General features: G+C 38.0%; 1 protein-coding gene across 2 annotated transcripts in view; it reads right to left on the bottom strand.

The window, feature by feature from the left end:
- Positions 1-1,707: 1,707 nt before the first annotated feature.
- LOC127845213 (protein arginine N-methyltransferase 7-like) overlaps positions 1,708-16,997 on the bottom strand; it is a 28,059-nt gene continuing 12,769 nt past the window's right edge. For both annotated transcript variants that reach the window (XM_052376007.1, XM_052376006.1), the window contains 4 exons: positions 13,947-14,168; positions 10,858-11,094; positions 5,536-5,696; positions 1,708-2,042 (listed from right to left, as the gene is read on the bottom strand). In XM_052376007.1, the coding sequence (XP_052231967.1) occupies positions 1,775-2,042; positions 5,536-5,696; positions 10,858-11,094; positions 13,947-14,168 (888 nt within the window). In that variant the 3' untranslated portion in view covers positions 1,708-1,774. The remainder of the gene's footprint in view (positions 2,043-5,535; positions 5,697-10,857; positions 11,095-13,946; positions 14,169-16,997) is intronic.

Here is a 16,997-nt window from a genome sequence, read left to right as displayed (position 1 = left end):
TCAAAGGTCAAAAATGGCAATAAATGATCCTGTCCAGGCCATAACTATGTCATTCATTATGAGATTTTAAAATGACTCTGTACATTAATTTTGTTCACAGTCATTGGACGGCGTGTCATGTGAAAATATTCAAAGTGGCTATAAATGATAATGGCATAATAATTCTTAAAAATCGCCATAAATTAGATTCTCTTGTTTTGTGAAGACAGCATGCAAAATAGTCCTTGTCAATGCAGCATGTGGTGGTATATGTCACGTCTGTGGCAAAGCTCTAGTTTACATTGGGAATGGGTCCTCTTACTGGCCCAAATTTGAATGAGGAAAAAAAACATTTTTTACTTACGGACTAGGCCCTTAGTCATACATTGTTCACTCATGGAATGGGCCCAAAGGCATACATTTTCCACGTATGGAATGGGCCCATAGCCATAAATTAACCACCTATGGAATGGGCCCATTTACTTTTAATGTCCACTTATGGAATGGGCCCATATGCATAAATAAACCACCTATGGCATGGGCCCATATACATTTATAGTCCACTCTTATGGACTGGGCCAATAGGCTTTCATTGTCCACTTATGGAATTGGCCAATATGCATTATTTGTCCACCTATGTGATCAGCCCATATGCATTTATTGTCCACTTATGGACTGGTCCCTTAGTCATACATTGTTCACTTATGGACTGGGCCCATAGACATACATTGTCCACTTATAGACTGGGCCAATATGCATTAAATGTCCACTTATGAACTGGGCCCATAGGCATAAATTGTCCACTTATAGACTGAACCAATAGGCATTAATTGTCCACTTATGGACTGGGCCCATAGACATACATTGTCTACTTATAAACTGGGCCCATAGGCAGAAATCGTCCACTTATGGACTGGGCCATAAGCAGAAATTGTCCACTTATGGACTGGGCCCATATGCATCTATTGTCCTCTTATTAACTGGGCCCATTAGGCATTCAGTGTCCACTTATTGACTGAGCCAATAGGCAAAGGTTGTCCATTTATGGACTGAGCCCATATGCATGTATTGTCCACTTATGGACTGGGCCTATATGCATTTATGGCCCACTTAAGGAATGGGCCCATAGGCATAAATTGTCCAGTTATGGACTGGGCCAATAGGCATATATTGTCCACCTATGGAATGGGCCCATATGCATCTATTGTTCACTTATGGACTGGGCCCATAGGCATACATTGTCCACATATGGACTGGGCCAAAAGGCATACATTGTCCACTTATAGACTGGGCCACTAGGTATACATTTTTCTCTTATGGACTGGTCTCATTTACATGAACATACGTTTTAATTACAGATCAAAAAGTAAAGTTTTAACCATGTTTAAATACAAATTTGTATCAAATTATTCAATATTTGTTATGATAATTTCTGTTTTTCAAAAATATATGTATTGTTCACATAAGAGATATTTAAAATCTTGACATGGCTGCATTTGTATTTTGTTTTCTTAAATTAACTCCAAAAGGTAGTTTAAAAAGCATATATGCTAAATAATTGGTAAGCATATTCGACAATTTAATGTCTTTTATTTAATGCTTTTCTGTCACTTGTATCTCTTAGTAGGAGTGTGGTAATAAATATCACAGAAAAATATCTATTTTTATTTATTAAAAAAAATCTAGATGCTTGGACAAAAACAGACAAAGTTGAAACAAGACGCTCAATGTGAGTATATCAGTGCCTTTAATCATGTGTAAAGAACAAAATTCATATACAATTGTACAGCCTGTATTAAGAATTGGACCAATGTGGTGTGAATTTGAAACACAACTCCCCATGTGCAGGATCAAACTTCACAGTTGCCTCGATTGCAGAGTTTGTCAGAAGCTGGCCTGATGATTTTGTATTGTTATAGAACAAGTGCACACCCTGTTTCGAATAATAGTCCCATATGACCTTGCAGCCAATTTTGATTGGCTGAGTGGGGCCAGTAGATATCACGTGATCATCTCCGAAATTAAACTCTGCCCATAATGCTATTCCATTGCATGGTTGATTACTGAAATAAAGAATTAAGAATCAGTACTTGGTGTCTTGGAAAAGACGTTGAGAAATCTTCCAGATTGTGAATCAAACTACTAGGCCATCACAACCTGTTTGAAAACATATTAATAGTTCTAACTTCCCTTATTAGTTTCACTAATAAATATTTGCAGATTAGATAAACAAGGATTACAAGGCATGACAAAAAAAATCGGTGATATGGATGGATGCTCCCTGATGCTTTGGGTTGATTGTTTGAAAATGAATATTATTTTCAGGGAAAACAAACTCAACTAGAAATGGCGCGGCAGAGGCTGACGCGTATCCCGACGCCGCATGTTTGACCCAGGGGCACCCCATGGTTGGTAATGGGTCCATGCAAAGTTGAGATTGACCGTATTGTCATAAGAGAAGTTCAGTATCAATTAGAAGTGAATCGGTGTAGAATGAAGAAATTATAGTAAAAGACAATTTTGGGTGGGTGTGGCCTATTATGGGCAGGGCGCCCCAGGGTTGGTAAAGGGGCCATACATAGTTGAGATTGACCTTATTGTCATAAGAGATGTTCAGTATCAATTTGAAGTAAATCGGTGTAGAAATGAAGAAATTATAGTAAAAGGCAATTTTGGGTGGGCGTGGCTTATGTGGGCCACAGGGTTGGTAATGGCGCCATGCATAGTTGAGATTGACCGTATTGTCATAAAAGAGGTTCAGTATCAATTTGAAGTGAATCGGTGTAGAAATGAAGAAATTATAGTTAAAGGCAATTTTGGGTGGGCGTGGCCTATGTGGGCGGGGCACTCCAGGATGGTATTGGGGCCATGCATAGTTGAGATTAACTGTATTGTATTAAGAGAGGTCCAGTATCAATTTGAAGTGAATCGGTGTAGAAATGAAGAAATTATAGTAAAAGGCAATTGTGGGTGGGTGTGGCCTATGTGGCCGGGGCGCCCCAGGGTTGGTAATGGGGCCATGCATAGTTGAGATTCACCTTAGTGTCATAAGAGAGGCTCAGTATCAATTTGAAGTAAATCGGCGCAGACATTAAGAAGTTCATGTAAAATAACATAAAAAAATGAGTGAAAATCTCTGACCCGGCCCCGCCCCAACCCCCATTACTTTTGACCCTGGGGTCAGATCAAAATTCCGTCACTGTCACCGTCGCACATATGCTCATAGCTACCATGTATGTAAGTTTCAAGGTTCTAGTGCTAATAGTGTAGGAGGAGCAGGACGGACGGACAGACGCACATCAATACAATATCCCCACTTTTTCTCGGAAAAACGTGGGGATAATAAAACTCAGTGGAGTGGAACTACATAACAATGATGGGGAGCCTATACACACCATTAAGGGATAGCGTAAATAACATGTCAAAAACATCTTATCATTAGTACCTGATATTTGACACAGAAACGTTTTTTTGTTTTACAATTTTATATGACAAATCAAAGGGTTTGGAGCGGTAAAACTTGTAAGTATACAAATGTCTACGAAATAAATGTTACAGAATTTGGATAAGTGCCCCAAAGCAAAAGAGAAAATCAATGACTTTTCAAAGGGAAATATTTTCCTGAAAAATCAATGGAACAGGAAGGAGAGTGCATTTTAAATTCCATCAAATTCTGATAATTTGTTCTCGAGACCTCCTGCGAGAACAAAATATCCTTTTGAAAAAGGATTCTCTAATAAATCATTTGATCAGAGCAACCTGACAAAGATGCAAATGAACACCCTTTAGGAAGCTTCCTTTCAATTTTTATATGTTGCAAGGTCTCATGAAGAAACGAAGTGACTTCTTAATAATCAAAGGGCAATAGCTCCAATAATGCATTGGGCCAGAATAACCTGACAAGGATGCACATTTCCAATCAATTCTTGAACAAGAGTGCCAAACTGTCACAAGATACGCCCGTTTGATTTTGGACATCATCTAGACACAACTTCTGACCAAATTTGGTGAAGATCAGATGAAAACTACTTCAATTAAAGAGCGGACACCATGCTAAATGCTTAAAATGCACTAAGTGACCTCATGACCTAGTTTTTGACCCCGCATTACCCATATTTGAACTTGACCTAAATATCATGTACACACAACTTCTGACTAAATTTGGTGAAGATCGGATAAAAACTACTTCAATTAGAGAGAGGACACAATGCTAAATGCTTGAAATGCACTAAGTGACCTTGTGACCTAGTTTTTGACCCTGCATGACCCATATTTTAACTTGAACTAGATATCATTTAAACACAACTTCTTACCAAATTTGGTGAAGATCAGATGAAAACTACTTCAATTAGAGAGCGGACACCATGCTAAATCCTTGAAATGCACTTAGTGACCCCATGACCTAGTTTTTGACTGAGCATTACCCATATTCGAATTTGACCCAGATATTGTCTAGATACAACTTCTGACCAAATTTGGTGAAGATCGGATGAAAACTTCTTCAGTTAGAGAGCGGAAACCGTGCTTGATCCTTGAAATGCACTAAGTGACCCCGTGACCTAGTTTTTGACCCGGCATGACCCATATTCGAACTTGACCTAGATATTGTCTAGATACAACTTTTGACAAAATTTGTTGAAGATCGGATGAAAGCTATTTGAAATAGAGAGCGGAAACTGCTGTGGACGCCGAACGACGGCCCACCCGCCCGCCCGCCCACCGCCAAGGGTGAAACTATAATACTTCCCATTTTGAAAAACAGGCGTATAAAAAGCCTTTTCCAACTGACACATTAATAATCACAGGGTAATTCATTGAACTAGAATGACGTGACAAAAGATGCGCATGTCCAATCAAGTTTTATTAAAATCGAATAATTAGTGTCTCAGATCTTCAGGGCATTTTTTCCTCTTTAGCAAAGGCCTTATATAGGCCCCTTCCCCAAAGAGAATTTTTTCAAAATTATGCAATTGTCCCAAAATTTCAAGCTTACTTTGGGAATTTTTTCCCCTGTCTCAGTTTTGTTCATTATTTTTTTCCCCAAAATGGAAGGCCAGGCATATTCCCAAAATCAAGAAAAAGCCCTGGATCTTGCTTGGAAACAATAATAATCTAACTGCAATAACTCTTGAAAAATCAGTGTTTTAACTGAAGAGAATGTAAATCCTGTAGCGATGATGAATATCAAGGTTGAGGAAACTTAATATGTGACAGATGGAAAGACAGACAGACAGATTTCCAGTGCAAACGATCATGTTTTTTTTTAGAAATGTGTAACAAAAACTTAATTCCATCAAAGTGAGATTTCAAACAAAAGCACAATTCAGTGACTTTATGTTTCACCCTTTCAGGGAACATCAAAAGTAGAAGCTAACAAAGTTAATATATGATTGCATTATTCTGTCATTCAATTTATTCATTTATTTTCTTAGCATCAAATTAGCAGTAAACTTGGCATAAAAACTGGAATACAATACTAGCATCTCCTTTCCCTCCTGATTTATATCTTTAGCCCAAAATTTTCACATCAAACATGCTTAGATAAACAATACTTGCCTGTCTACATGCAGTTGTACCACATTCTCCAACAATGGCATGCTATCCAATGGCTGTGTCCCGTCCACTGTGAGAACTGGCATGACCGGCCCAGAGGCGCGACAGGGGTACTCCCACAGGGGCTGGGGCTCTACCACTTCATCCACACTCTCACTGTTTGACTGAAATCAGAAAGCTGGCCATTCAGACCTCACTGATCAACTGAAATCAGAACGCTAGCCATTCGTATAAAGCTTGTAATGAAAGCCCCTTTCAACTGAAAATGATTCCATGTTAAACAAGGCAGTTCAGAAAACAGCTGTATTTTTTGCCGAGATTCTTTTGACCTTGAAGAGTTGGCCTTGAGTCAGAGTGACTGACCTTGAAGAGTTGGCCTTGAGTCAGAGTGATTGACCTTGAAGAGTTGGTCTTGAGTCAGAGTGATTGACCTTGACGTGGTGGCCTTGAGTTAGAGTGATTGACCTTGACGAGGTGGCCTTGAGTTAGAGTGATTGACTTGTGACTTCTGAGCATCATCAGAGTGACATTAACCATGAAAACACATCTGTGGGTATAAGATATATGAAGCATATATACAACAAGAGCTGTCACCATAGGATGACATATACCCCGAAAAAACGCTTTTTCGAAACCTAAACGCAGATTTCGAAACCTAAATGCGGACCCTACGGTCAAAGGGGTCAAAATTTGTGTGCGTATGGAAAGGCCTTGTCCATATACGCATACATACCAAATATGAAGGTTACATCTGAAGCGACATAGAAGTTATGAGATTTTTTCGAAACCTAAACGCAAAGTGTGACGGACTTTCAGACAGATGGACGGAAATGCGATCACTATATGCCCACCTTTGGGGGCATAAAAAAGAAGGCAAAAATTCTGACCAACAAGTGAGACATTGAGTCAGTGTGCCTGACTCATGCCTTCTGCAATCATATTAATGACCTTGACATTGAGTTAGTGTGCCTGACTTATGCCTTCTGCAATCATATCAATGAACTGAACATTTAAGCCACGTACCACAAAAAACTTATGAGAATAAAGTGCCACCTTGACCTGGAATAACTTACTCAAGCCTTCAGCACATTGTCTAACATTTCAGGCAAGCCTTCAGCACATTGTCTAACATTTCAGGCAAGCTTTCAGTACATTGTCAAATATTTCAGACAAGCCTTCAGCACATTGTCAAATATTTCAGACAAGCCTTCAGCACATTGTCAAATATTTCAGACAAGCCTTCAGCACATTGTCTAACATTTCAGACAAGCCTTCAGCACATTGTCTAACATTTCAGGCAAGCTTTCAGCACATTGTCAAACATTTCAGGCAAGCCTTCAGCACATTGTCTAACATTTCAGGCAAGCTTTCAGCACATTGTCAAATATTTCAGACAAGCCTTCAGCACATTGTCTAACATTTCAGGCAAGCTTTCAGCACATTGTCTAACATTTCAGGCAAGTTTCTTAAAAATCTTTGGAATGGTAAAGAAGAAATGGAACAATACTATTGCCAAGCAGTATATGTTCCCTACCGGCTCCACCATTGTCAGAAATTCCACCATTGTCAGATTATATTTTTATATATATATTAGTTGCCATAGCAACCAGAATTTTTGACGTAGGAACACAATGAAATGACTTGCATAATGTCCATATTGCCATCTATCCATGTTTCAAGTTTCATGAAAAAATATGTGAAGAACTTTTAAAGTTATTGCAGGATCCAGAAAACCACCATTTTCAGCAGTATTTCTAGTCTATTTGTTGCCATAGCAACCGGAATTCTTTATGTAGGAACAAAATGAAATGATGTGCATAATCTCCATATTGCCATCAATCCATGTTTAAAGGTTCATGAGAAAATATGAAGAACTTTTAAAGTTATCGCAGGATCCAGAAAAGTGTGACTGACCGTCAGACAGACAGAGTGCAAACCATAAGTCCCCTCCGGTGAAACCAGAAGGGGACAATAAACGTGATGATGGTGGTTCAAACCTTTCACCTGAAGTATGTCAATGATCTAAGCCAGCAAACTGACTCATGCCTTTTGCACATACATGTAATCACAATGTCCTAAATGTTTGAGGCACCTTTTGTAAAAATTTGGTAAAGGGTTTATGAGTTATGGAGCGGACACAACAATAGAGACTCAAACCTTTGACCTTGAAGAACAATCTTGACCTTGAGACAGCATGATGACTCATGCCTTTTATTGATCATATTCAAGACTAGCATTTTAAAGTACATGCATTTTCATGGGAATTTCAAATGTCCTTCACTCTAGAAATGTTGTATGTCATCCTCCACCAGTTCCTAGTTAACAAATAATTGAAATGGTTCAAGAAACCATAATGCCCTCCGAATGTCCTAGAAAATCCTTATAGCTTCAGTCCACCACAATACTATGATTAATGACAAAATGGCATAAGTTCCAATGAAAGAAGACAATTTTTATTTCGGTAAGCAATATTTGTTTTGCAGAAATTCAAAATAAATTTCATAAATGGCATCGGTAAAGGATGATGATTATCTCACGGAAAATATTTAAATTCAAAGAAAAACTTTCAATGACTTGTATGTTCGAAAAGGCTTGGTATAAATCGCATATACACTTAACTGTACAAATAGTACCAACATTATTAATGTACTTTAATGACCTACAATACACACTATCACAACTACATCTTTAATAATATTATAATGTCACAGAATTATTTTTTGTTTGGTCACTAAGACGCCCATTAGAACTTATATCTGCAATATTTTTTGTACTTAAGGTTTTTTAAAAAGGAAATTTGTTCACATGAAATCAGAATTCTGATAAAAAAACTAGTTAGATTAAAAATTCCATTGGTTTTTTGTAAGAAAAAATGGCTTTAAAGTAAAAATAGATTGTATTATGCAATAGCCTGAAAATCAGGAATTGTAAAATTGTAAGCAACTAGAGCTTTGTCATAGACGTGACAATACCCCCACATGCCGCATTGACACAAAATATTTTGCACATTGTCTTCACACAAAAACAGCGGACGCCATGCTCAATGTTTAAAACGCACTAAGTGACCCCGTGACTTAAGTTTTTGACCCGATATTGCCCATGTTCGAACTTGACCTACACATCATTTAGATACAACTTCTGACCAAATGTGGTGAAGATCTGATGAAAACTACTTGAATTAGAGAGCGGACAACATGCTGAATGTTTAAAATGCACTAAGTGACCCCGTCACCTAATTTTTGACCCGGCAAGGCCCATGTTCGAACTTAGCCTAGACATCATTTAGATACAACTTCTGACCAAGTTTGGTGAAGATCTGATGAAAACAACTTGAATTAGAGAGCAGACACGGACCGACCGACAAGTTTACTCCTATATAGTCCCCTAAACTTCGTTTGTGGGGGTATCATAAACTGTAGTTTCAAAAGGAAGCTGTATTCATACAAGCCTCTGAGAATTACATTCAAACATGACCAACAAGAACATGTCGGATAAATAAAACTGTATGCATCTGCACAGAAGTATTTGTTGTCACTTAAGACAATTTTACTGGAAAAATTGCACATTAATTATTATTATTCTTAATTATGTTATAAACTCATGGCTGAAAGATACTAGTTTCTCTCTGTGAGAACGGGATTTAATACATGTGCGGTAAGTGTGTTCCCTGATAAGTCCATGCGACTGCTTTTCTGGAGTTTATGTTTAAAGGCAGCCTCTTCCTAAACAATGATCGACTCTCATTCATTACACCCTGTTCTGGATGACACTTTACGCACATTCATTACAGTCCTGTTCTGGATGACACTTTACGCACATTCATTACAGTCCTGTTCTGGATGACACTTTACACACATTCATTACGCCCTGTTCTTGATGACACTTTACACACATTCATTACACCCTGTTCTGGATGACACTTTACGCACATTCATTACAGTCCTGTTCTGGATGACACTTTACACACATTCATTACACCCTGTTCTGGATGACACTTTACACACATTCATTACGCACTGTTCTGGATGACACTTTACGCACATTCATTACAGTCCTGTTCTGGATGACACTTTACACACATTCATTACGCCCTGTTCTGGATGACACTTTACACACATTCATTACAGTCCTGTTCTGGATGAAACTTTACGCACATTCATTACAGTCCTGTTCTGGATGAAACTTTACGCACAATCATTACAGTCCTGTTCTGGATGACACTTTACACACATTCATTACGCCCTGTTCTGGATGACACTTTACACACATTCATTACGCCCTGTTCTGGATGACACTTTACACACATTCATTACACCCTGTTCTGGATGACACTTTACACACATTCATTACACCCTGTTCTGGATGACACTTTACGCACATTCATTACAGTCCTGTTCTGGATGACACTTTACGCACATTCATTACACCCTGTTCTGGATGACAATTAACGCACATTCATTACAGTCCTGTTCTGGATGACACTACACAAATTCATTACGCTCTGTTCTGGATGACACTTTACACACATTCATTACACCCTGTTCTGGATGACACTTTACGCACATTCATTACAGTCCTGTTCTGGATGAAACTTTACGCACATTCATTACAGTCCTGTTCTGGATGACACTTTACACACATTCATTACGCCCTGTTCTGGATGACACTTTACACACATTCATTACGCCCTGTTCTGGATGACGCTTTGTGCACATTCATTACGCCCTGTTCTGGATGACACTTTACGCACATTCATTACAGTCCTGTTCTGGATGACACTTTATGCACATTCATTACAGTCCTGTTCTGGATGACACTTTACACACAATCATTACGCCCTGCTCTGGATGACACTTTACACACATTCATTACGCCCTGTTCTGGATGACACTTTACGCACATTCATTACGCCCTGTTCTGGATGACACTTTACACACATTCATTACGCCCTGTTCTGGATGACACTTTACACACATTCATTACGCCCTGTTCTGGATGACACTTTACACACATTCATTACGCCCTGTTCTGGATGACACTTTACACACATTCATTACGCTCTGTTCTGGATGACACTTTACACACATTCATTACGCCCTGTTCTGGATGACACTTTACGCACATTCATTACGCCCTGTTCTGGATGACACTTTAGGCACATTCATTACACCCTGTTCTGGATGACACTTTACGCACATTCATTACGCCCTGTTCTCCTACAGCATGGCTCATATTAATATGTGGCCATGATTAAAATGTCCATAATTTGAAATGAGGACTAAATCTGCAAAACAATAAAAAATAGCTGACTTTCACAAGATGTACCTGAATAAGCTTGTCAAACTGACTGATGTCAAATCCCTCAGAAACACCCACGTTGGCCCGTATCTTCCAAAGATGTTCATACTCCACCGGAAGGGCATACACAGTGAGGGTCCTGGGGAGACAGACCAACCCAGGGCTCAAGCAAGACCCCAAGGCCTGGGCTATGTACCAGAACGAGATTGCATCCCAAGGTAGGACGGCTGTCTGGAACACTGGCTCCCCCACCACGATGTCAATCTACAAAATGACATCAGCTAAAAACAAACTTTGCTTTTAACCGATTTCAAGGCGTGTCACAGTATATGACACATGCCCCAAAGTACATGTATATGCTTGTAGAAGGGGGGGGGGGCATAAATCAATTAACAATTAAAAGTATAAACAAGTGTACAAAAGACAAAGTTATGACCTCTGATGCTTGTACTATAACAACCTTGACCTCTGAAAGCATAAGAATTGTATACGACACATCTCATAAGAATTGTATACGACACATCTCATAAGAATTGTATACGACACATCTCATAAGAATTGTATATGACACATCTCATAAGAATTGTATATGACACATATCATAAGAATTGTATATGACACATCTCATAAGAATTGTATATGACACATCTCATAAGAATTGTATACGACACATCTCATAAGAATTGTATATGACACATCTCATAAGAATTGTATATGACACATATCATAAGAATTGTATATGACACATCTCATAAGAATTGTATATGACACATCTCATAAGAATTGTATATGACACATCTCATAAGAATTGCATATGACACATCTCATAAGAATTGTATATGACACATCTCATAAGAATAAGGACGAAAAATAATAGTACAAGTTTCCTCCAAGGAATGGTAAGTCACAGAGCGTAATTTTAATTAATGACCATTGTCCTTAATTTGTGACCTTAAATTTTCAATGAGGAAAAATAAGAATGATATTCAATACATTATCTGATTATTGAGGCTAATAATTCAAAGAATAAATATTAACAGCCTGCGAGACATTACAAAGATACAGAAACAATAACTCTTGACCTTTGACCTTGATTTGAGGCCTTGATCTTCCACCAAGTAGCCTAAGACTTGCACACTGCACATCATCAGGTCATGGGGAAAAAATGACGCAAAATTATATTTAAATCCTCCAAGGCATGTTTAAGTAACAGAATCGAAAATACAATTATGACCTCTATCCTTGATTTATGAACTTGATATTTCACACAGGAGCATGGAATTTGCTAGCAGCAAAATGTTTGTCATGTGGACTAACAATTCAAAACAAGAATATCAGTAAAACTGATGGATGCTCCCCAATGATGCGCTTTGTCAATCTATTATTAGCCTCGGTGACCTTGACCCCAGTGACCTCAAACCTCATCATAAAGTAGAGGTCCATGCAAGGTGCCTACATGCCAAATATGTAAGAGATCAGTAAAATATTGAAGACGCTATGAGAAACTGTAACAAAAGTGACGGAAAAAATTATTATTAGCCTTGGTGACCTTGACCTTGACCCCAGCGACCTCAAACCTCATCAAAAGGTAGAGGTCCATGCAATGTACCTACATTCCAAATATGCAAGAGATCTGTTAAATATTGAAGGCGCTATGAGAAACTGTAACAAAAGTATGACGGAAAAATCTATTATTAGCCTCAGTGACCTTGACCTTGACCACAGTGACCTCAAACCTCATCAAAAGGTAGAGGTCCATGCAAGGTACCTACATGCTAACTATGTAAGAGATCGGTAAAATATTGAAGGCGCTATGAGAAACTGTAACAAACGTGTGACAGAAGTAAGGAAGGAAGTAAAGAGGACAAACTGGCGAAATATTCAGGGAGCATAAAAAAATCCAAGGCACATACAATTTACTTAGCAGAAAGGAAAATGTATAAATATTGACCATGAATTGTGACCTTTAATTATCCAAAGCTATATTAAAATCCTTCAAGGCATGTTGAAGTTACAGATCAGGAATGAAAATTAATGGACTTTGACCTTGAATTGTTACCTTGACCTTTGACAGAGGAGCATTAGAGTTGAAGCCAGCGATATGATTCTTGTGCATGATACATCTCCTTTACGAGACGATCGTTTTTACCAATTTTTTATGAAATACCATTATGCACAACAAAGTTTATGGCAGACTATGAATATGATGTTACAATTAATATATATATATATATATATATATATATATATATATATATATATATATATATATATATATATATATATATATATATATATATATATACATATAAGGAATATACACTAACTTCAAATGTCCAGTGTGACTTTGACCTTTTTACTAGCAATGTGGTTGTTGTACATGAGATCTGTTCCGTATCAGTGATATCAAAATACCGTACAGCATGACGAAGTTATGGGCTAGTCCAGAAAATGCAAATGCACACACCCACTTGAATACACACGAGAGTAAACATTGCATGACTGTCTACAGGGCCCTCGATTTGCACTTTTTACCGCTGAATATTGGCAGCTTCCCCCATGAAAAAAGTATACTTTTTTACCCATATCAGCTAAAAATTTCCCCCTTATTTTTATATATATTTTTTATTCTTTTATACCTATGTTGCCAGCTGGTATCGTGCTTTTAACCTTTGATTAAATGTATATTTATTTAAATTAGATTTAAATATAGCAATTTTAAGTGTTGAATGGTTGTTGAAAAGATCTTCTAAAATTCCCCTTTTCACCCTAAACGACGCGAAATTCCCCCCTCTAAGGGCCCCGGCCCCAATCCCCCAAAGTGTAGCAAGGGCCCTGGTCTACTTGTATCATAGTATGGGCATTAAGAGAGTGAGAATGGCCTCAACTTTTATACATCTAACTGGCCCTAAATGCAAGACCAAGAAAGGTCTCTTTAAATGCTTTATCCAAAGTATCATTAAACTGGGTCAATGCAATGACTGGACATCTCTTGTCTCATGCATGCCACTGCCTGTCCAATGGCACTAAACAGGATTTTTTATTTTGTTGGAATCCTCAATTAAAACAGGTTATATGAAGGCTTATTATAAGGCTTATTATAATATGTTAGGTACCTTGTCAGGTATATCTGCAGCTTGTATATCCTGAACTGATCTGTCAAGTATCGTGACCCGATCTTTAAGTCCATTGACCGTCACAAATTCCCCCATCACCCTAGTACACAGGAAGTTGCTCTCAATGACGTAGACATGTTTGGCTCCCAACCTGGCAGCCATTAGAGGCAGCAGACTTCCATCACTTATACACAACACGGTGCTCTCCCCTGCCTTGATGTGCTGTAATAAAACACAGGAAACCATTGGAGAACCTTTTCTTAAATATGAGCCTCGCTCTGGTAAAAGGGGACTTAATGCATATGGGAAAAGTGCTGTCCTAGATTGGTTACCTGCCTTTATCTATCGCATACTCTCTATATAGGGATCGGTACAAGCTAATTTAACTGGTACAAAATTGGACCAGTTATTATTAGAAACTTATCGCGAGATTATTCGAGGTTCAGGGGAAGTAATCCGTGTACCATTTCCAGTTTATTTTCTCAAACTTTTTGGCAGCTGACAGGTAAGAATAAAAGCTTGTTCTAGTCAAATAAGATTCATAATACATATGCAATTTGAAAACTACATGAAACATATCCTCGCTTAACTCACAAGTGGAAATTCTGGATTTGTGAGCATGTGAATCTTTGTATTACAAGAGCTGTCAGAGGACAGCGCGCTCGACTATTCGAGTGCTTGACAGTATAACGTAAGCCATCATGGGGAAAATGTTCATATTCAATAATTTAATAGACGATCTTTCAAAATTAAAACAAGATGCGTTTGTGAAACACAATGTCCCCCTATATGACGTTTGACCTTGAAGGATGACCTTGACCTTGTGAAGGATGACCTTGACCTTTCACCACTCAAAATGTGCAGCTCCATGAGATACACATGCATGCCAAATATCAAGTTGCTATCTTCAATATTGCAAAAGCATTAATAAAATAAGCGATTTGGGCCACATATATTTGACCTCTGACCTTGAAGGATGACCTTGACCTTGACCTTTCACCACTCAAAATGTGCAGCTCCAGAAGATGCACATCCATGCCAAATATCAAGTTGCTATCTTCAATATTGCAAAAGTATTTATAAAATAAGTGATTTGGGCCACATATATTTGACCTCTGACCTTGAAGGATGACCTTGACCTTGACCTTTCACCACTCAAAATGTGCAGCTCCATGAGATACACATGCATGCCAAATATCAAGTTGCTATCTTTAATATTGCAAAAGTATTCATAAAATGAGCGATTTTGGCCACATATATTTGACCTCTGACCTTGAAGGATGACCTTGACCTTTCACCACTTAAAATGTGCAGCTCCATGAGATACACATGCATGCCAAATATCAAGTTGCTATATTCAATATAGCAAAAGTTATAGCAAAATGTTAAAGTTGGCGCAAACAGACCAACCAACAGACCAACCAACCAACAGACAGGGCAAAAACAATATGTCCCCCACTACTATAGTGGGGGACATAAAAAGGGATTTTTTTAATTTTATTTTTTTTTGTGGGGGGGGGGGTGGGGGGGGGTTGAGAGGGGGTATAATGTGGGGTGTGGTCATTTAGTAGATGATCTTTCAAAAATGAAAAAATAAATTATTTTTTTTGTGGGGGGGGGGGGGGGGCAGGGATTCTGGGTTGGGGCGTGGGGTATTGTTTGGGTGGAATCCATTGTGGTATTCAGGTAAGTGTTGATTTGTCAAAGTATCAATAAAATCTGATCATAAAAAAAAGAAGTTAAGGCAATGTAACTAAAGTAATATGCATATTATAATGGAAAAAGGGCCATAATTCTTACAAAATGCTTGATACAGTTGTCTGCTCTTATTTATAGACTGGGGTCATGTTGGTAAAGAAGTTTGCAAAATATGAAAGCAATATGTCAAGGGACATTAAAAATATTTGAGGTGGTACGCAAACTTTAACATAGATTTATCAATAATATGCATATTCTAAGTGGAAAAGGGGCTATAATTATTACAAAATGCTTGATAGAGTTTTATGCTCTTGTGTATAGGTTGGGGTCATGTTGGTGAAGAAGTATGCAAAATATGAAAGCAATATGTCAAGGGACATTGAAAATATTCGGGGTAGTACGCAAACTTTAACATTTGCTGCATATTCTAAGTGGAAAAGGGGCCATAATTGTTACAAAATGCTGAATAGAGTTGTCTGCTCTTGTTCATAGGTTGGAGTCATGTTGGTAAAGAAGTATGCATAATATGAAAGCAATATGTCAAGGGACATTGAAAATATTTGGGGTAGTACGCAACCTTTAACATTTGCACGCCAACGCCAACACCGACGCCGGGGTGAGTAGGATAGCTCCACTATATATATTTTATATATAATAGTCAAGCTAAAAATGTGACGTCACAATGTTTATGTTGGCGCGTGGTATTTTTTTATAAAAAATAGTTATAAACCACGCTCCGCTTGGTCTTAGTCTCGCGTTATCCAATTAAAATCGCCGATACATTAGCCTGTACCTGTTGTATATTATAGTCAACGGAGTCAACGGTTATATTCAACGGGGGACCAGTTAAGTGTCGTCCCAGATTAGCCTGTGCAGTCAGCAGGGACGACACTTTCTGCCTAAACCATATGTTTTCTAAGAAAAGACTTTATACAATAAGTGCATTACGCCCAGACTTCTCAAAGAGCAGCTCATATTGTTACAGAAGCTTTAAGGTCATTCTTGGTCTTACAGATGCTGTCAATAAAATCTAGAACTTTGTCACATGAAATGTGACCACTTATTCAAGCAAAGTCAATATACCCTTTATTAATAATCAAAAGCCGCCAGCTTACAATATTTAACATACATTAAGATAAAATAGAAGAATCTAGTCTTCTTGTTATTGTTCATACTTTCTGAACAAATTGTTAATTGTTCAAGTAATACGCACTAGATCATTTGAGTCATGACACCATGCCCGTTGCTATATTAAAGGTCATATAACTCAAAAGTAAGTGGATCACTTTGCGTAAAAAAATGTGTCTTGTCTTGGTCTACAAACTTTTGGTCTTCAAACCATCAACTGACAGA

This window comes from Dreissena polymorpha, chromosome 9 (assembly GCF_020536995.1).
Source record: "Dreissena polymorpha isolate Duluth1 chromosome 9, UMN_Dpol_1.0, whole genome shotgun sequence".
Taxonomy (NCBI): Eukaryota; Metazoa; Mollusca; class Bivalvia; order Myida; family Dreissenidae; genus Dreissena; species Dreissena polymorpha.
Note: the sequence above shows the minus strand (reverse complement) of the source record. Positions and strands in the feature narration are given on the sequence as shown.